Below are 21020 nucleotides of genomic sequence, written 5' to 3' on the forward strand. Positions count from 1 at the left end.
AGCCTCCTTAGTTAACTCATTTAACGCCGTGCTCCTCTTCATATGTAAGTCCTTCTGGAGATCTGCATTCCTCAGTCCTTGAATAAATATAAGCATAATTCTGGACTGAGTTGGCAGTTCTTCCACAGGGCAGAACTTAACATATCTTTTTAGTCGTAGGACTGCCTTTCGCACAGATTCCCCTTCTTTCTGTTTGAATTTATGGATTTGTGAGACTGTATTATGAGCTATCCCCCTTTGTGAGAATTTCTCAATAAACTCGTCAAACACCTCCTCCATAGACTCAAAGTCTCTACGCTCCACAGAGTCAAACCAAGTAGCAGCATCCTCCTCTAGGATCAGTCCAAACCCTACAAATTGGGTAGGAAAGCCTAACACCTCTTCAGCTCTAATTACACGCACAAAGGCTGCTACATAATCCCTAGGATCTCTATTTCCCGTGTATTTCTTGTTTACCCATTTTTGCACCTGAGAAGGTCTAATTCTACGATGGTCTACAAATCTCATCATTGGTTCTCCTCGTCCTACTCGATATACCTCTTCTGGCCTTCGGTAGTGGGAGGGTTCCTCTCCCAGAGGTGCTCCTAGGCCATAATTTCTGACGGTTCTTGCAAGAGATGGTTCATCTCTTCGAACTCGTTTTACGGGTTGTCTTCCAGGCTCTATTGACCCTTGAGTTTTTGGCTTACTCTCGCCTTGATACCGTGAATAGAGTGGTGGTTCTTGTAAATCCCTTAGACCTCCTATGGCTAGATAACCATGTCGGTTTAGGTCTTGTTCTAATGTTGCACTTTGTCAAAGCCATGCCTGCAAGGAGGGTTGGGTTGCTTGTTGGTTCTGGTAGTTGGACGTCTGTTGTTGGTTAGAATGCGATGTCGCGTGGTACTCTTCTGAAAATAAATTTGTCGATTTGCTAGGGGTATAGGTGATCCTTGGCACTTCTTCGGGGCCATATGTTGATGTCTCTGGAACTGTTTTCTTTTCTACCTCTTCTGGGAGAATACGTTTGTATTCTTGCCCGTACCTATCAACAAAAATGATATCCTTTCCCATAGCAATTTCATAAGAGAGTAAGTAAAGAACCTTGTCTTTGCTTAATTCGTTTGGGTAGGGTTCTTTGCATCGCAAATAAGAAACTACTCCCTCGCTCTCATGCTTGTAAATTCCCACATTCTCATTATAGGTAGAGACCCTGTTGTTTTCTTATCATACATAAAAAGAGCTCCAGGTCAATCAATGTTTGGAGGCGGTTCTTGAGTTTCTGAAACCATTTTTCCTTTTGCCACATTATCTCCATATCTATTGTAATCCTTAGGGTTACTAACTATCAGATAGTGGTTCCCCTTTTTGTCTCGGAATCTATCTCCATCATCATAGACTCGAATTATCTCCAATCTCTGAGCAAGTCTTTCTTCTATACAAATACACTTGCGTCCTCGATAGTCAGAATAAACTAGGGCTCCCCTAGTGTTTGTTCCTTCTAAGAAGATTATAGTGAACTTGGAATCGTTCAAAGGATTTTGGGAGGTGCTTCCTCCTAGCATGGGTCCTTTATCGGAGAAACCTCCTAGCTGTTGACTACCCATCATGAAGAAGCACTTATCGAATGAAGTGTCAGTATCACCCTCCTCAATGATCGGTGCTAGTGGATCTAGCCTTGCCTGAGGTACACTCTCCTCGGTGGACACTAAGCTACCTTGATCACCTGCCACCTTTTGATCTCTAAAAATGTGTCTTCTTGATCTTAAATTCATCAAACTTAGCAATGCAATTTATCACAAATCCAACCACTCACCTGGCAAAGGATCAGTTTCCACACAACTTCTCGATTTGCCGTTGAATATACTTGTACACAAGCGTTTAATTTTGGCAATCGAATCAAAGCATTTAATCGCTAGAGGTGGTCTTAGTAATGATTGGTATAACTGGAGGGTTAACCTCAACCACTACTGTATTTTATACACTTCGAATTTTCTTGATTAGGTCTGCTAATCTAGAACTGTACTTCACTCGAATGTTTGTCAGTTTACAGGGAAAGTCTTAATTCAGTCTTTGCTCCGTCAAAAGGTCAAACAAGTTCCAATTTCACTTTTGAAAGAAGTTCTAGAACTCTTAAGTCAATTGGAATATCCCTCTATGTCCTCAATCAGCTTTTCTCTTCACTAAGCCCCTGTAGACATCCTACGCTAGGATGTCTCCCTGCTCTGTTTTGCCTGGATTTTACACTATAGATTTCTCTTGATGTGCTGAGTCCACAGTTGTTTTAAATTTTTGATTTGGACACCTATAAGCTGGTCAATTGATCAGAAATCTGTTCCAACAGCCTGATGCTTGCCTCAAGCTATACAACACCCTACTATACCCACAGTCAGTTTTTGGCTTCAATATCATGCAGTAGACATCCTACATGTAGCATGTCTAACTGGTCAAAATGGATTCAAATGCAAAGTACAGACTCCTCTTAAGGTGCTGATCACTTTGGTATGCTGAAAGTTGAGTTTGGAGTGCTAAATCACACAGAACACATTCTACGCGTAGGATGTCTATATGGTCTGTTTGACCCCAAACTTGAGCCACAGCTTCCCCTTGATGTCAGCAACCTAGTGCTATGCTTATATTTTGGTTTGGATTTCAAAAGACCCCAATTTTAACTATCCTAGCCCTTTTCAGTCAAAAATGCTAAAGTCTGCTTAAAACCCAATTTTCTCACCCAATTGAAATGAAACCTTCCTCAGGCACTCAATAAATCATGCAGATCATGCTCATGCAGCCATCCTATGGTTTTGGTCTTAAAATAATGCCTTGGCAAAATTTGGGTAGGATGTCTGGCAATTTTCTTTCTATCTGGCCTTATCCTTTCAAGATATGGTCAAACTTCCACTTTCCATGTGAAAGTAGGGTAAAACCTACCTTCTGAACACATTGATCAACTCAGAATTTCAAAATTTTCACCAGAACACCTTGTAGACATCCTATGCGTAGGAAGTCTCCTGGCTTAAAATTTAATTGTTTCCTGACAGAAGTACTCCCTATGCTTTGCAACTCTCTCAGAAACACTCACAGAAACTTTTGAACTTCACTTCAACTTCTAAACACTGTTTTTCATCTTTTACAACCTTGTGATGAGCCTAACAGCAAATATAACATGCATGAAGTGCTTGAGATCATAAATCATGATGTCCTACTTACCCTACTCCTACTCATCATGTGAGATGGTGATAATGGTGTCTCGGTTGCTTCCTGGCCTCTCTGGACTCTCCTTCCACCGCCTCTACCACTCCAACTCCTACTCTCTACACCACAACTCAACTAATACCTAAAACTATCTAAGTCTGCCTAAGTCTACCTAAGTCGAAGGATCTAGGCCAGACACTCGCTCCCTAGACTCCTCCTAAGACCTAGAGAGTCCTCCACCCTCTGATCCTATCTAAATGTAAAACGAGACTCTGGAAAGCTAGAGAATCCCTATCCTCAAGGATTAGTCTCGGTCACCTACCTAGGGTTTTTGGTCCCCGGCAGCGGCGCCAATGTTGGTGGATACGCCACGACGGACGTCAGCACAGCGAGAACTCACCTAACAAGATTTGTCAGCTAAGGACGAAGCTCAACCCGCAGGCGCGTGGAAGCAAGCATAGGGTGTCAACCTACACTCGCGACCAACTCTCAACTACTACCTACAGAGGTCTCTACCCAATGTCTAAGCTACAGTCTTCAGGAGTACATAAGAGGAGATTACCTACAACGCTTTCAAGAGCCAAATACCCAACAAATTTTCTCGAAACGCCACATAACTTGAAGGAGACCCTATTAACACCAATAGGTTGCTCTCCCTAATGTCCATGAACCAAAATCCCAACCCTAAACACCTGGTGCAAAATCACGTAGGATGTCTGGTCGAAATTTGCAGGTCATCGTTTTCAAAAACTAAAGTGCCTAATGTGTAGCTCTACTCAATGCTAATGCGTGGATATGCTGAAATGCGAAAACAGACAATGTATGCTCACCGAATCACCAGATGTAGCGCGTGGGTCAAGTTTGCGAAACCAGACCGTACACCCGCAATGTAGGTATTGGCGCGTAGCTCTCTTCGGGGGCAACACTCTATACTTCTCCGCACTCGATTCCGACCAACGATGCACACGTAGTGTCAAGATAAAACTCTCACTCTCTCTCGTATACAGAGTACGCTCACTCACACAGACATAACTTTTTTAAAAATGACAAAGGTTTTTTTCATTAAGGTCAAAAGTGGTATAAATACCTTACAATCTCAAACCCTAATTTTCCAATTTAACCATCTACTCAATCTAAATGTCAAAATTGGGATACAATCTGGAAGCTTCTACAAGCCCCACTATTTACAAAGGTAAGGTGACGGTTTTTCTCAATTAAAGAATAATTACAAAAAATAATATCCTGTCGAGCAATCATTCTCCCTAGGGTATGTCCAGCTGCTAACACCCCGGGTTCCAGTGCAATGTTGCTTGGTCTTTTCACAGGTGGGAGACGTGCACCTGTGCATTTCAATACGGGTAATTTAACTTTCAGTTCAATCCCCAGGGCCATGCCAAGGGCATGTTGAAACAAGTATTTTGGGCCGTAGTGTCCAATGTCCATTATGTTGTTATGAACCCACTTGTCGGATTCGATTTGGCACATGTTGTCACATGGGATACAACATGGTCTAGGGACTCAAGGAGTTCGGTTTAGCCAGTGTGGAGCAATGAATGAGGGTCCCTCTCTCTTGTCGTGGAGTGTTTAGAGTTACCTCCACACACAAGTACTTCTTGTACTTGAAGGATGTTCTTTTTAAAACATCCTTACATGAGACATATTCCACATGTGGAGAATATGAGTCTTTGGACTGACACTGGGGTCCATTATTTCAAGTATGTGTCTCAACAAAGTCCCTAGGTGCTGGTCAAATTTGTTTTCTAGACCATTTTCAGCACGACGTATCAAGAGAAATTTCGGTGGCCAAAAATTGTCGGATACTTAGAATGACTTGTTCAAATACAAGTACTACTAAACAACATTACAAATGGTTGCTTATACATATAGCAAGGCTCTAAGTTGTTAATGAAAAAGTTTCATTGTTTGTCCCTAGAAGTGATTAATGTTTCACCATCTATTATGGTTCAAACGTCTTAGCAAGGCTTGCAAATGATTGCAGCAGAAAGTATTTAGTTTCTTTTTTGAACTATTTACATCCCTCTTTAATGTGTGCTACGAGCATCACATTCACCATAAGTATTGGCAAAGCTAATCATGGATATACAGGTTCAAATCTATTTTTTGCTAAATGCATGCACACTAGGTGTTATGGGTCCTAGTGTTTAGCAAAAGCTAATTTGGAGAAGCAGGCATATTCATCACATTTTTTGCTTATGAAGGATTTTGCACTCTATGTGCAGCATCTCTCTAAGCTTACTTTTGAATCTACCAATCACCAATAGAGGTCAAGGCTCGGTTTGGGTGCTTGTGGATTTTTCACGTTAACCAAGATGGTTATTCATCAGGACATTGTTGTTTGCTCAGCAATGTTGTGTGATATTGTGATCCCCGTTTTACGGGCCATCTAGGAAGACTGACTGTAAACCGTGGGGAAAACATATCAGTACTGTCAGTTATCCAAGGGGATAGGCAGATTACAAAGTGTAATCTTGTGCTGAAGGATATGCAAAGTGCGTACGTTAGCACCAAGCGATCCAATTAGTAAGAATTTATTGCTCTACTTGAAGTTTGTTTACCATTAGTTGAAGCATGTTTGCGACTAGGTGTAGTCTCTTCATGTATAAACCAAGTTCTCAACCTTGAACATTAGTTATGGTAGGGTTGTTTACTATTGAAATGGAAAACAAGTCAAGGACTTAAACTTGGCTGATGAGTTATGTTAGCAAGTTACTTTCATGGAAAGTGAAAAGAGGTACTCTTTAGGGTACATCTTTGTGTGATAACTCGTTTTTCATACTCATGTGTGTTCTACATGGAGGCTACACACTATGATTGGATAGGAAACGATAACACAAGATGGTTGCAATGGACAACAATGTGAAAAATCAAGATGTTACTCTTGGTTTCATTGAACCTCCTGCTGAACCGTGTTCCGGTCAAACAAACAGCTGGATCCATGAAGGATGCCACTATAGAAAACATTAGTGTATCATCACTCTTGTTTTTGAGGACGAAAACGCTTCTGCAAGGGGGAAGTAATGTCATGCCAAGGGTAGGACCAGGCACGACCAAGGGCCAGAACGAACATGCAGTAAAGGGGGCCCCTATATTTAACAGGGAAAGGGTCTATATAGGGCATGGCTGGGTGGTGATGATCATGTTCTAGTTCTCGATGCCTTTCAAATCTAGCATTATGTTGAAAGGATGTAAGTCGCTGTGCACTATACCAGTTGAGTGAGCAGTTGCAACGCCATCAATAAGAGCATGTAAGATTTTTGGCGTCTTCTCAATCACTACTTTGAGACGTGTAGTCTCTATCTCTGGTAAGTGTTGATTGGTTGGTGGCAATGTCCTCCATCCATATTGTAGCTTGTGCATGTAACATCTGAACACTCCTTGGGCAAATGGCATGCGGCACATCATGTCTCCCAAGGTGCCCCCATTATAGTATGGGAAGATTGTGATCCAGGGGGCCTTGATGGTAAAGACAATGCATCTTACAATGGAGGAGTGAAGTGTTTTCATTACTTGCTCTATCTGGAAGCTATCAAATTTTGTTTCATTCCCTCCCTTGTAGCATTTTCCTACATATATAATGTTCTCTAGAAAGAAAGAAATGCTTTTAATGGTGTATAATGTGCATCCACCAAAAGCGCATGCTCCAATCCTTGCACCTTCACCACGGCTTTGTGGGGAATGTCGATCAGATCAGCACATTTGGCATTCAATGTTGTGCGCATGATTGTGTCAGTGCCGCTGGCATTTGATCGACTACCTACGGCCGCTTACGCATCTTGTGTCATTTTCAATTCCTTTGGTAAGGAGGCTTCGTCTTGAGATTTCACCCGCTTCATCTTTATCTTCTACTCCTCTCATTGTTTGTCCCACAGCTCTATTTTTATCATATTGCAAGTGGGAGTAAGATCTTCTTTTACGTCTCTGTGTAGCACACTTTCATATTTCCCAGCACTATCCTAATCTTGTGGTGGTGGGGGTCAAATTCTTTGATTCCTATAGGAAGCAACAACTCATACTGGCCTTCGCTTCGCAACCTACACTCTATGTTCTCCCATATAGCGCTAGTGAGATCTTTAATGAAGACGTCACTTTCATTAATCTTTTGTATGCAACTATTTGCACATGAAGGTATTGCCAAAATACATTCTTTTCGAATGGCACGCATAATAATTTTCTTTTGCTCTGGCCTCATTTTTTTCACTGGACAATAAAAAAGAACATATCAAATACAGTTTCATGGGTGCACCGACACAATCACACTAATTCAGACAAACCATAACCGTGACTTGAAGACTTCAACAAATTGTGCACGATTATATTGATACAGATTAAAAACCATTTTCACTTTAAAGTGCTATGTTTAATCATGTAAAATGCTTTAAAAACGAGTAGCTCTTAAGAAAACCATCCATATCAAACAATACAGGTTAAAAACCCCAAAACATTTCATCATATTGTGATAAACCATAAGACATGAATCCATATTTTGCATGTTGCACTCTCACACTAGTTCAGACAAATCATACCTGTGATTTAAAGACTCAAAAAATTGTGCAAGATTATCTTCATTCAAGTTGATAACCATTTTAACTTTAAAATGCTATGTTCAACCGTGCAAAATGCAATAAAAACAAGAACTCCAACGAAAACCATCGAGATTAATGAACAGTATAGGTTAAAAATCCAAAATATTTCAAAATATTGTGATGGACCATAAGACGTGAGTTTACATTTTGCAAGTTATCACTTCAAAAAACATTGATACATTAAAAAATATGTGCATCGTAATGTACATATTGCCAATCTCCTTTTACCTCATTTTAAAACATTAATAGTGTAAAATTTTGTGAAAAAACTCTGAAAATTTGGTGGGATTTTAGCAAACCACTTATAAATTGGATAGAACGTTTTTCTCTTTAAAAAGATTAAAATGAACATCTTACATGCGAAATGTGCGCATATACCTTTTTAAATTGATAGTATATTAGCTATTTGTAGACATATAGAAATAGCATGGTGTGAATTTTAGTGAAACTATAGCATTTGGTTTTGCAAGGATGTTATTCAGTAGTGTAGAGATTGTTAAGGTTGTATAAGCAATATCATATATGTTCTAAGTTTTATGAATCCTATACGTAGCATTTAAAATAGCAACGATAATTGATGAATAAAATTTTATTTTGAATATGATTAGATAGTATATATTTTCACATGCAAGAACACTTAAAAACAACAACTTCAAACAATTCAAACATTTGTATATGAAATACTCTTCACAGCTGCGTTACCAACCAAGTATTTCATATACTTAATACTTAAGAAAAATGAATTGCACATGCATATACAAATTATATGGCATTCATACGAGCGGGTTAACGACCTGAATGCCACATTTATGCAAAAATAAATGCTTCTAACAAACGACACCCAATTAGCCGCGTTACCGATCGAGTGCCGCCCAAATCTAAAAAGCAATAATGGATTGCATACGAGCATCATATGGCTGTGTTACCGACCGCTGCCTAGATGTTTTTTTGGAAAGGGGAAGGGAAGTTGACTCACCATAAGAATACTAGAATCTCTGCGTTACCGACGTATTACCTAGACAATGAGCCAATACTTACCACAAGGACACCATATTCCCCGCGTAAGCGAGGTGATGACACCTCGATAAGCACTGTTTCGCAGAGCATCTTATGCACACATTCACATTGTGTGGTAAGATACCTTATGGATGCCATACAATACGAGAAAAGACATGCATACACATAACACACACACCCGGATCATGTGGTGAGGTACTCCACTGGTGCCGCACACTGCGACACAAAGCACGCTCCCATACCACTCCTCTCTCCTCTTGATGTATCTACGAAGGCGGTCCCCTCCCTCTCTCTCTCTCTCTCTCTCTCTCTCTCTCTCTCTCTCTCTCTCTCTCTCTCTCTCTCTCTCTCTCTCTCTCTCTCTGAGAGTGGTTCAAGAAACAATACCCCGTGGGCCCGATCGGGGCCCTCTATATATTAAGTTGCACACCCACCGAGCTTTAGGGTTTCCCCGACTGGCCTCCACAGAAAACGTAAAAGCCTGACGGGCTATTTGTGGGTTTCAGTGTTGCTCTCAATTAGCTTCTTTGTGATCATGTTAAGTGTGATTATGTAAATACGTTAATAAGACCTTGTGATCACACAGAATTTTAGGTAATTACGTAATTATTAAATCCCTGGCAGGGGGGGAGGCTTCAAGTACTCCCATGCCAACATATTTGAAACTAAGCAAGAATGATTCTCCTAAGTCTAATGTTGAGAAGGCCTAGATGACTAAGATTCTATATATGTCAATAGTGGGCAATCTCATGTATGCTATGGTGGCTACAAGACCAGACATTGCATTTGCTATGGGAGTGGTAAGTTTTTAATGGCTAACCCTAGCAAGAAATATTGGGATGCAATGAAACATATCCTTATTTACTTGAAATGTACAAGTAACTACTTACAATTCAGGAGAAGTGATGCATCCATGGTTAAATACATGGATGCAGATTATGCAAAGAATGTAGACAATAGAAAGTCTACATCTGGCTATAATTTTATATTTGTTGGTGGGACTATCTTTTGGAGATCATATGATCTAAGTGTATGCAGGATAAGGTGAAATAGATACATGTGTCCCGGATATTGGTAGTAAGATGGTAGCTACAAACCAAGTTCTCCTATCAAATAAAATTAAAGGTTGTTGTGTAGTATGTCACCTACAGGAACTCGATATCCTTCTTCCAAATGCATACTTTTAGGTCCATGTCTAATTTTCAATGGAGATATTGGCAAAATACTAGTTGTGGCTTCCAATGCAAAATATAGGGTAGCTAGTGTACCACATTATCATGCATTTATCCTTCTTCAAAATTGTACGATTTCTTTCACTACTGAGGATATGTATCTTGCAATGTATGAGACCAACAAGGATGCATATGTGGTTGGCACATATGGTGGGAGATCTAGAGAAGGATTAATAGATTCTAGAGCTATACTATGATAGTCAAAGTGCCATATCTTTGGCAAAGAATCCTATGTTTCTTTCCAAAACGAAACACCGAAGATGAGGTATCACTTCATATGAAATGTGTTAGCAAATAAGCGGATCAAACTTGTTAAGATCCATGCAGATGACAACCTTGCAAATGCTCTTATGAAGAGCTTAGCTGTGGAGGGGTTTACAAATTGCATAGACTCGATGGGTGAGGGTGAAGCTATGGTTATGCTTCACAAGTTTTGTACATAATAACTTTAGTTAGGCCACTTATGATCACATAGGCATTTAAGTTGGAGGTTGTTGGCATAAAGGCAAGCATGGATGAGACTCCATCCACACTTACACTAACCGCTACATCATTCTATTGGATATATAGAGCAATAAGGAGTAAGTGAGATAATCTCACTCTGTAGCTCCAGCAAACATCTGTCTTGTCTCCTCTCTGCACACTCTTCCTGCACACACACATCTACATACTCTTCAGAAGGCGATTTAGGCAAAAATGCAGTGCTCTATGTTTGAGTATATCTCATACGAATGTGCCTTGCAGCGGGCTTGCAGGTAACAGAATTGTTGCCCAACATTCACCATCAAAGTCGCCTTGCAGGCGGGCTTGCAGGTAACAGAATTGTTGCCCAACATTCACCATCAGAGTCCTAACGAATTAAAAATGAGTGCTATTCAATACACAATATGGACAATACACGCATAAGGTCACGAATTGTGGTTGACAATAACTCGATCTATAATTAATGGATCAAATTTACCATTGTGGATCTTTGAAACTCGCTTTGAGGTCTCTTAAAAATTTCTCTTCTCTTGTTCCTTTCTCCTCTTATATACTTCTTCTTTTCTCTCTCTCTCTCTCTCTCTCTCTCTCTCTCTCTCTCTCTCTCTCTCTCTCTCTCTCTCTCTCTCTCTATAAGGTCACGAATTGTGGTTGCACTACAAGAGGTTATGTGTTCTTGTGACGCTCTTAGCGACGGAAATACACTGGGTTTTTATAACCCCCGGCGTCGCTATAAGCGTCGCTAAAAGCGTCGCTACGAGAGCGTCGCTATATGCGTCGCTATAGGCGTCGCTATAGGCGTCGCTATAGACGTCGCTATATAGCGACGCTCATAGCGACGCCTATAGCGACGCTTATAGCGACGCTCCCACAGAAGAGTATAGCGACGCATATAGCGACGCTACAGAGCCATAAATAGCGACGCATATAGCGACGCCTGAGAGAATATTTTTTTGGTGGCAGGGCATTGAATGCCTGCCACCCATCAACCATATTGTACTTGATTCACTTTTTAAAAAAAGTGCAAAGGTAAATAATAGACCCAAAATAGTCACCGACAAGACGCATTGTTTGCAAAATTGACAATTGTACACATCATAGACAAACTGAATTGATTGGCAAATGTAATAATGACAATTGTACAACATCATAGGCATAAAGAATTGATTGGCAAAAGGAATTGCGGTGACAAATGTAATAATATACATGGTTCAAAAAGACGTATAAAATCCGTCTCATGATACATAAGCTATGAGAAACCCTAAACTAATGCTATCTAGCTACGGCTAAACTGACGTCGTCTAATCAGACGTCTCATCGCGTCCAAGCGGCGTATCTGTCGGATTCTGCAAAAAAAGACAATAAGACAGTTTTCAGTAAGTATAAACATATAACGACATTTATAAAACAATACAAAAAATAAAAAAGAGTAAACCCTAATACTAACCATGCCGCTGCGAGAACTGAGAATGTCCATCAGGGCGTTTAAGCCCTTCCTGCCTGCGTACTCGCGCTCGTACGGTGTGGGATCACGTCCTGTCATCGACCACTGTTAAAACATACAAAGATTTCATTATGTTAGAACTAAAAAACTCATAAACCCTAAACTATCGAACATGCATAAAGAGCAATGTGAAAAGACTTACAAAATCGGCCTCAAATGATGCCCATCCACCGCTCCCCAAGTGGTGCGAGCTCCCTGCCTCTACTCGCGCTCTGGCTGCATCCTTTTGTTGCTTCCACTTGTCGGGATTCTCGCGCGCTGCTTTCTTCGCATTCTTCCAATCTTCTTTGGCCAGCCAATCTGGCCTATTCCACCCATTCTTGATTGCTTTTTGCACTTCGGAACGCTTGTGTTTGCAGTATTCGCGCATTCGAATCTTCATCAGGTCTTCATTGAAGCGCTGATCCCGTGTTGGAACGGGAAACTCATCATGAAGTATGCTGATGACTCTGTTTTTTAAATCACTTGGTACTTCACTCCATTTGTTTAGTATATACTGTCTAAACAGCTGAGAGCAAAGACCACGCATGCGCGAGATCACCTTCTTGCCGTCATCATCCATGATGATGCCGCCGCTGATGTCGACGGAGTAAGGCAAGCCCTCTGGCCGGTGACGCGTGAACCTGGGTGTCCCGGCAGGGGTCTCTAGCGGCGTGTCGATGGGGGTACGGACGTCAGGTGTCTCCACCGGCGTCTCGGCCCCGAAGCGAGGAGTGTCGAGTGGGGTGGCTCCTGGCGGAGTAGGTAGAGGTGTGTAGCTTCTAGGAACAGTCAACCGTGCAAAACCTGGCGTAGACGGCGATGCTGTGGCTGGTGTGGGGGCGGGCAAAGAAGGGGAGGGTAAAGAGCCTCGTCGAACACGAGGCGGTGTGGAGGCATCGGTGGCGGAATCCCCACAACAACCGCCACCGCCACCACTAGAGCGCCGGTGTCTAGAAGAGTGTGACGCTCGTCTCGTCGACGCCGAAGCTTCGGAGCGCGCCGAATGCTCCGAAAGAGAGGGAGATGCGGATGGTGTAGGAACGCGCGATGATGCGCCAGAGCGATGACGCTCCACGTACCACTGTCTCTGCTGCGGTGACAAAGAAGAAAGAAACTCCTCATCATCCATACCTGCATTAAACACACGAATATTTAAACTTAATATTGAATGAATAGAGTAGACAATGACGCAAAGACCATTAAATACAATGACGTAATGACGCATATAAATACAATGACGCAATGAATCGAGTGGTAGAAGAGGCAAGTCGAAAACTCAGAATTTTCAATCAAAAGATGTGAGCGCGAGTAGAAAAGAGCTAGAGCTTTTACAGCACGGAGCAAAATTGTTCAAATACAATATTTGTGGCTTTAAGAGATCTCTCTCTCATCCTCGCATAACTCAGCATAACTTCCTATATCTATATAGAGCTCTCCGTTTAAACACATATCCTCTGTTTCATTTTGTAGCTCCTCTGCATGCACCCCATATAGAGCAGTAGCATCTTGATGCTCGTCTGGCACCACCGCAGCGGCTTCTGATTGAGCATCTTCTCTGATCTCCTCCATTGATGTCGTTGTGATTGGCACATGGTAGCCTTCATATGTCCTTGCACTACGAGGGGCTAACTCTATGACGTACCACCAGTTTGATGTAGACTTTGTAGGATGAAATACTACCTGCCAGAGCCACATAACTTACATGAGAGCTTTCAAGCACATAACTTGTAAAAGGGGGATGTTAACTATTTATATACTTACTTGTTCACAATGCTCGGGTAGTACGAAAGTGTCTCTTAGGTCAGTCCATTTCTTAGTAGAATCCACCTCAAGAAAACCAGACTCTCCTCTACGCACAGTAGCGTTTCGACCCTCCATGATTATCTTGAACCATTGCACGTCGAACAAGTCGACAAAAAATCCTCTGTAATCGATCCTCAAAATCTCTTGCAGCGTGCCGAAGTAAGTGAGTTCCGCCACCACGGATCTGCATCAGAGGAACGTCGTCGACTAGACTGTTCAAATTTTGCCATGATTCCACAATCTTGAGTAAAACGCTTTTTGTCGATTCGTTCCACCCTAAAATGTCGACCTTTACACCATGCTGCTGTGTATGACTTATACTACAACGAACAAAGATTATGAGTGGCCGTTCAAACGTTTATAAATAAAGTCACTTGCTAGTCGTACATTGCAAACTTACCTTGGTCGCGCAACCCCGAGAGTACTCCCACTCTTCTTCAGTCACTTCGTCACCGCATTGTTGTGCGCTTTTCAATTGGTTGTGCAACCATCTTAAGCTCATGAAGGTTGGTAGGCTCTCCAGAACCGCTGGATAGTGCATCGGTGGTCGTCTTCCCCGTCTCCACTCGATTCGTGCCCTTTGTCGCTCTTGCTTTGCATCCTCATATTGTGAAATCCACTTTTGCATCACTGGATTGTGAAGCATGCAAAATCGGTTGATTTTAGCCTCTAGATCTTCCGTCATCTTCTTCTCAACACCGAGATTGCACATGACAATCCCAGATATGCGCTCATCATCTATGGTTCGCCATAGCGTGTCCCGGGATTTATCAAATCCGTCTAACCACTCTCCAATGTACACTAGGGACTCTGATACCAACCAACCTTCTGCCATGCTACCCTCCGGACGTGCCTTTTGACGCACATATCCCTTAAGCGTTTTCATGAAACGCTCTAAGAAGAACATCCATCTGGAATGAACTGTGCCAGCTATTTCCACCTCATCAACTATGTGAATAAGAAGATGCACCTGAATGGTTAGCATTGTAGTAGGAAAATGTTTCTCAAACATGCACACAAGCTCCGCAGCATTTAGTTTGGCGAATGGTATGGAGTCTACGTCGATCTCCTTTTGTGAGATCCATTGCACCAGCTTTGCAAGTTTGTAGATTGTGTTACGGATGTCGAGAGACAAACATCCCTCAATGGCAACCGGTAAATAAACTGTAAAGTATGTGCAGCAATGATATTAAAGTCCACATTTTATGCAATGATATTAAAGTCCACTATGAACGTACCTGACACATTTTATGCCAATCGTGTGACTTCAAACCGGTAAGCTTTCCTTCTTTAGTAAAACACGTTCGGAGCGAGTGCATTACGCCAGTGGGGGTCCGCAAAGATCGAATGGCCTCTTTTACTTTGCGTTCTTGGGCTCCTGTGAAAATCCATGGTGCTTTAGGAAGTTTTATCGATCCATCAGACGCTGTTTGCGGCCAATATTGCTCCATACGATCCACATTTCTAAGGTCAACTCTGGCTCCCAAAGTATCTTTCTTGCCGGTCAAATGGTCCCATAGTAGATTACCCACATTCTTGAATATGTGCATTGGATCGAGCAAGTGATTGATCACGAGTCGAGGCCAGTATGGTAACTCGTACCATAGAGATAGTCTCTTCATCCCTGGAGGCAATCCGTCATCGCACATCTCCTTCTGCTCTAACCATGCTTGTGCAGACATCCTTGGTGGCTCTCTTTCCAAAAAGCCGTCGCGTAACACATGATTCTCCGGAAGATACGCTTGATGACCTTCGTAGATTTGCTTCTTCAGTGAGGGTGCCCTACGTGCATTCAGTCTAGGTCCACATGTGACACATGCTCTGTATCCGCTTGTTTGAAGCCCTGCATGTATACACATGATAATAGATCAACTATGGGGAAAAACCAGATTTACAGTGTCTGAGAGAGGAGTGTCAATAGATCACCTGAGCATTCTGTTAGCCCGGGATAGTCATGCATGGTCCACATTAGAATACCTCTGATCAAAGCATTCCGTCGTCCTGTGTGTCGGCTCATATCCACCACCTCTATGCCAATCCACAATTGTTGTAGCTCTTCCAATAGTGGACGAAGATACACATCCATATTCCCCACTTTATATCGCCCTGGCACAATCAAGCTTAGCCATAGGTGCCCCTTCTTCGTAGTCAACCACGGGGGAATGTTGTAGTTGACGATGACAACGGGCCATACACTGTAAGATGTTGATCTTTGACCAAATGGATTTACGCCATCCATAGCCAGGCCTAAGCGCAAATTTCGAGCTTCCCTGGCAAAATCCGACCATGTTCCATCTATATGTTTCCAGGCTGCGCAATCTGCAGGAATTCGTAGCACACCATCCGAAGATTTATTCTCCTCATGCCATGATGCTAGGGCGGCCATGGACTTACATTCGAAGAAATGCTTGATGCGAGGAAGCAAAGGAAAATGTCGCAAAACCTTTTGTGGAATTTTTGTCCCGTGGAGATCTACTCGATATCTTTCGGAATCACATTTCGGACACTTCTCCATGTCTGTGTATTCCCCTCTGAAAAGAATGCAGTCATTAGGACAAGCGTGGATAGAATTGTAATCCATCCCCAAGTTTCGCAAAATCTTTCTTGCTTCATCTCGGGAATCTGGCATCACATTGTCAGCTGGTAGAATGTGCTCTTTCAGCAATCTACACAACATAAAAATATGATACAGTCGTGTAAAAATCTATCAGATCATTATACACCATGAGTTCTATTAAAGTAAACTAATTGTAATAGATCACCTGAAAAGCGCTGTGACGCTAGTGTCACTCCATCCAAACTTTGCCTGCATGTTGAGAAGAACCAGGAGTGCTTTCAATCTAGACATACGTGCTCCATTATACAATGATGTATCGGCTTCACTTTTCATATCATCATAGATAAGCCTTTCTGAATCCATGATCGTCTCGATCATTTCATCAATCTCGGGCTCAAACATTGCCTCGTTGGGAATGTGCTCTGCATGATCATCCCCCGAGCTGTCAGAGGCTACATCTTGTGGCCTCACATATGCTGCTTGACCAAAGCGCCTGCGAACACGTCTATTGGGTTGCAAGATTGCTGCTTGTTGGCCAGCGTCAGAGTCCGACGAGTTATAATTGGCAACAACTCGATCTATAATAGATGGATCGAACTCGCCAAATTCACGAACGTGCTGCAAAGAAACACGTCTTGTCCGTCGCACAGCATGCTTGCATTGATTACAAGGACATAAGACCCTCGTTGAGAGATAGGTGTTTCGGTTGGACGGTCCCACATCCTCGTCGCTACTCATAATGAGGATTAAAAACTTATAACCTAGACAACAAATTTAATATTCTATTGGCATTCTTCGTCTTATCTCTCTCTCTCTCTCTCTCTCTCTCTCTCTCTCTCTCTCTCTCTCTCTCTCTCTCTCTTTACCTCACATTCTCTAGTCATGTCCAATCCCCGCACACCTCGGTCTAGAGGTGCACGGAGATCAGAACCACCGGGTTATAATCTCGTCTTTATTGGTCAATACCTATATTTGTGGGTACAAGAAATCTAGACACCCACGTCTACATGATACTGCATGTAGTGGACAAAATCCCTTTGCCTCTTCTCTAGCTGTAGCACTTCACTTCATCTTAACATCTTTTCACAGTAGATCTTTTCACTGTTCGTCTAACTCTAAACCCTAAACCGTAAGTAATTCTTGCGTGGACTCGATCTAACGTAAATAAGCGTAAATCTAAATAAACGTAAATCTAACTAAAAATAAAGCTAAATCTAATTTAACGTAAGTCTAATGACTAGAGGTTGTCTAGATGGTCATTGTGTCGGGGATGTAGTGACTCTTGCCGCCCTGAAGATCCACCTTCTTCCCTATCTTCTGAAGACATTTCACCAGTACTTTTGGATCGACGGAGCCCACTATGAGTGAAGGCAGCAATACCCTATATTCCATTGAGGGCTTTCTTCACCCGCTTCATGCAGGCATCGCAGTCTATGGAGACCCGCATCTAATCTAATATAACATAAATCTAAATCTAGCTTAAATAAATGTAAATCTAGTTAAAAATAAACCTAAATCTAATTTAATGTAAGTCTACATATAACCTAATCTTTAACGTCTTTTAAAATAGTTTCCTACGACGTTATAACTCTCTTCTTCCTGTGTGTGTGCGCGTGTGTGGATGTGTGTGCCAATAAAAAGAGATAAATGGTATAACCTTTCTATCACCCATGCCAAGTATGATAGATTGATTATGCCATTTCTCTTTTGAATAATAGGTCTTCAGTTCAACTCCTCGTCGGCTAGATCTTTAGGTCTTTTAATTTTAATTAGTTTCCTACGACGCTCCCTTAGTTTCTCTTTCTTTCTCTCTCAATGTGTGTGCGTTTTTTTGAATCGTATGCATGTTTTCTTTTTCTTTTCCTCTCTCAATGTGTGCGTTTTTTGTTTATGCATGTTCTCTCTCTCTTTTCCTCTCTCAATGCGTGCGTTTTTTGTTTATGCATGCTCTCTCTCTCTTTTTCTCTCTCAATGTGTGTGTGCATTCTTTGTTTATGTATGTGTGTGCGTTTTTGCACTCTCTCTCTCTCTCTCTCTCTCTCTCTCAAAAACACTATATGTGTGTGTGTATGTGTGTGTGTGTGAGAGAGAGAGCGAGGGAGAGAGAAAGAGAGGAAGGGAACATGAGAATGAGGAGAGGGAAGGAGCATACCTGTCTCTCCTTCCTCTCCTCGTGTGTGTGTGTGTGTGTGTGTGTGTGTGTGTGTGTGTAAGAAAAAGAGAGAGAGAGAGAGAGAGTGAGGGAGAGCGTTACCTGCTCTTTGCTTGAGGGCGTCGAAAAACTCAGATCTGAGATCTGAGTTTTTGGGCGCGCTCGGTTATTTTTTTTACCCCAGCTGGCGTCGCTATGAGCGTCGCTAATGTGAAGAGCCTCTTGTAGTGTTGACAATAACTCGATCTATAATTAATGGATCAAATTTACCATTGTGGATCTTTGAAACTCGCTTTGAGGTCTCTTAAAAATTTCTCTTCTCTTGTTCCTTTCTCCTCTTATATACTTCTTCTTTTCTCTCTCTCTCTCTCTCTCTCTCTATATATATATATATATATATATATATATATATATATATGCAATCGCTATATTATTGGTATTCATCTCTCCTTCCTCCTCCCCCAATATCTATGATAGAGATGACTATAAACATCAATCACAGACTAAAAGCATCCCATTTGTATGATTTTTGTCCAACACTCTCATTCGAATGTCTAAACAACATCACCATGAGGCATCAAGTTATACATTCTTAGTCCAATGATAAGAGCACACAAATCTGAGTGAGATCACATTCAACATTATAGAAATGATAACCTTTTGAAAGCTAAGTAATTTTTTAAAAGGTTTTGTTTACTTATTTTCTTACATAAGCATGTATTGATGTTTTATTGCGCTTTTGTGGCTAAACTCCAATAGAGAGTTTTAGTTATGGAACATAGAGGTCACGTCGCTGCTTTTAGTCAATTGTGTAAAGCCCCATTACAAGAGGGTCATGTAACTAAGGGTGGGTTCTCACTACACCTTCAAGAGCTCGATTTTAGATTGCACACAATATAAGTTTTTGCCGCTATTGGGACAACAAGCAAGTGGGCCGAACTGGTTAGATCGAACGGTCAAAAGGATATTTAGTCGTGCGAAGCCCTCAACATTCGGGGGTGGGTTTGACAACATTTTGTGTCTTTTCTTCAGAGTCCCAATGCTCTAAAAAAACCTAGGTTTTGTGTAATCTCACCTTCAAATTTTGAAATATACATTTTAAAAAATAAACTTTGGAGGTAGAAAAAACCTAGAAATTTTGGGGGATTTTAGTGAGTTGTTTTCAAAATACCTTCAAAATTAAGACAAAAACCTCTCGTACCCACCTTTTGTGTCTTTTCTTGCGAGTAATACTTTGCCACGTCCTCCCAACGCGCGTGCGGCTCACTCTCGGGCGGCAGGAGGTGCAAAGAATCGTAACGAAAGGTAGAAAGCCGCGACTTTTACAGCATGGAGTCGACGGGCGCCACGGTGACGCTATGGAGGCCTCCAGCGACGGCGGTGGGCCTACTCAAGGAGCTGCAGCAGCAGGCAGGCGGAGGCCGCAGTACAAGCGATCATCTACATCATGAAGAAGAAGAGAAAGGATCATCTGCATCAGGAGAAATGAAGGAATCAGCGATGGCCTGCTGCAGCAGCCTGCGCCGGATCCTGCACCTCTCCTCTCTCTTGCCCACCCTCTGCAACAAGGCCCTGGGGCTCGCGGAGGCGATGCTTCAGGAGCACGTGAGCCTGGAGTCCGCGCTGCCACGGGGGGCGCCGCAGCAGGCGTTGTCACGGCTGGTCGATTTCTCGCATCTAGCACGCTGTAGCGAGGCACTGCTGGCCATTGTGGCGCGGTACAACGAGTGGGCGCCGCGCGAGTGGGCAGCGACGGTGTTGCTGCTGCAGAAGGAGTCGCCATATCAGGATCCGATGCTGCGCTGCTCGTTGGCCAATACCCTTCATGACCTCAACCATTTTGCAGAGGACTTCCTCTCCTGCTATGAAAGCCTACGCAAAATGCGGGGCGGCTCGCATGCCGCAGCAGCGCCTCCCTCCCCCTCCGCCAACAAACAACCCTCGTTTCAGTATCGCCCTCCACTAAATCTGCTCTGCCGTCTTATCCTCTTTCTTCTCTCCCTCGCATTCGCTTGTGCCCTTTTCTGGCTCTTTCAACCCAAGCAAGCAAATATTGTTCCCAAACGTGTCTCGTGAATGTATTTTGTCCAATGAATGCTTTGATGGTGGGTTATAACTTAGTTTTTTCACAACTTTGTTTCCATGTTAGTTTTTTCACAAGTCTCAACCACCAACAAATGAGAACAGTCCACGTTGCTTATGTTGGCATGCTACAACATACCTTAGAGAAAAGAGGAAAAGGAGTACTCCAAATTTTGTGTGTGTATGTTTTTAGGCGTTCTAAAACAAGCCTTAGAGAAGAAGCGAGTTATGCATACATCTGATTTTTTATTTTTTCTTATATTGATTGGATCTAAATTTTCATGTGAAGCATTGGAGGTCCCTTCTTTGCATAGCCTTATAATATTATTTAATTTTCTTTTTAATAGGCCTCTCCGTCTTTAAAAAAGGAAAAATCTTATATTAGTTTAGGTTAATTGGTAGGTAGAAGAGAAATTCTAAAGGTCTCAAG

General features: G+C 42.2%; 1 protein-coding gene across 1 annotated transcript; it reads left to right on the top strand.

Annotated features, from left to right (window-relative positions):
* Positions 1-19229: 19229 nt before the first annotated feature.
* On the top strand, positions 19230-20609 carry LOC147425718 (uncharacterized). The gene has a single exon (XM_086500298.1). The coding sequence runs from the start codon at positions 19838-19840 to the stop codon at positions 20582-20584; it is 747 nt and encodes a 248-aa protein (XP_086356424.1). The 5' UTR covers positions 19230-19837; the 3' UTR covers positions 20585-20609.
* Positions 20610-21020: the final 411 nt, after the last annotated feature.

This window comes from Adiantum capillus-veneris, chromosome 25 (assembly GCF_014529385.1).
Source record: "Adiantum capillus-veneris isolate H3 chromosome 25, ASM1452938v2, whole genome shotgun sequence".
NCBI classification, from domain to species: Eukaryota; Viridiplantae; Streptophyta; class Polypodiopsida; order Polypodiales; family Pteridaceae; genus Adiantum; species Adiantum capillus-veneris.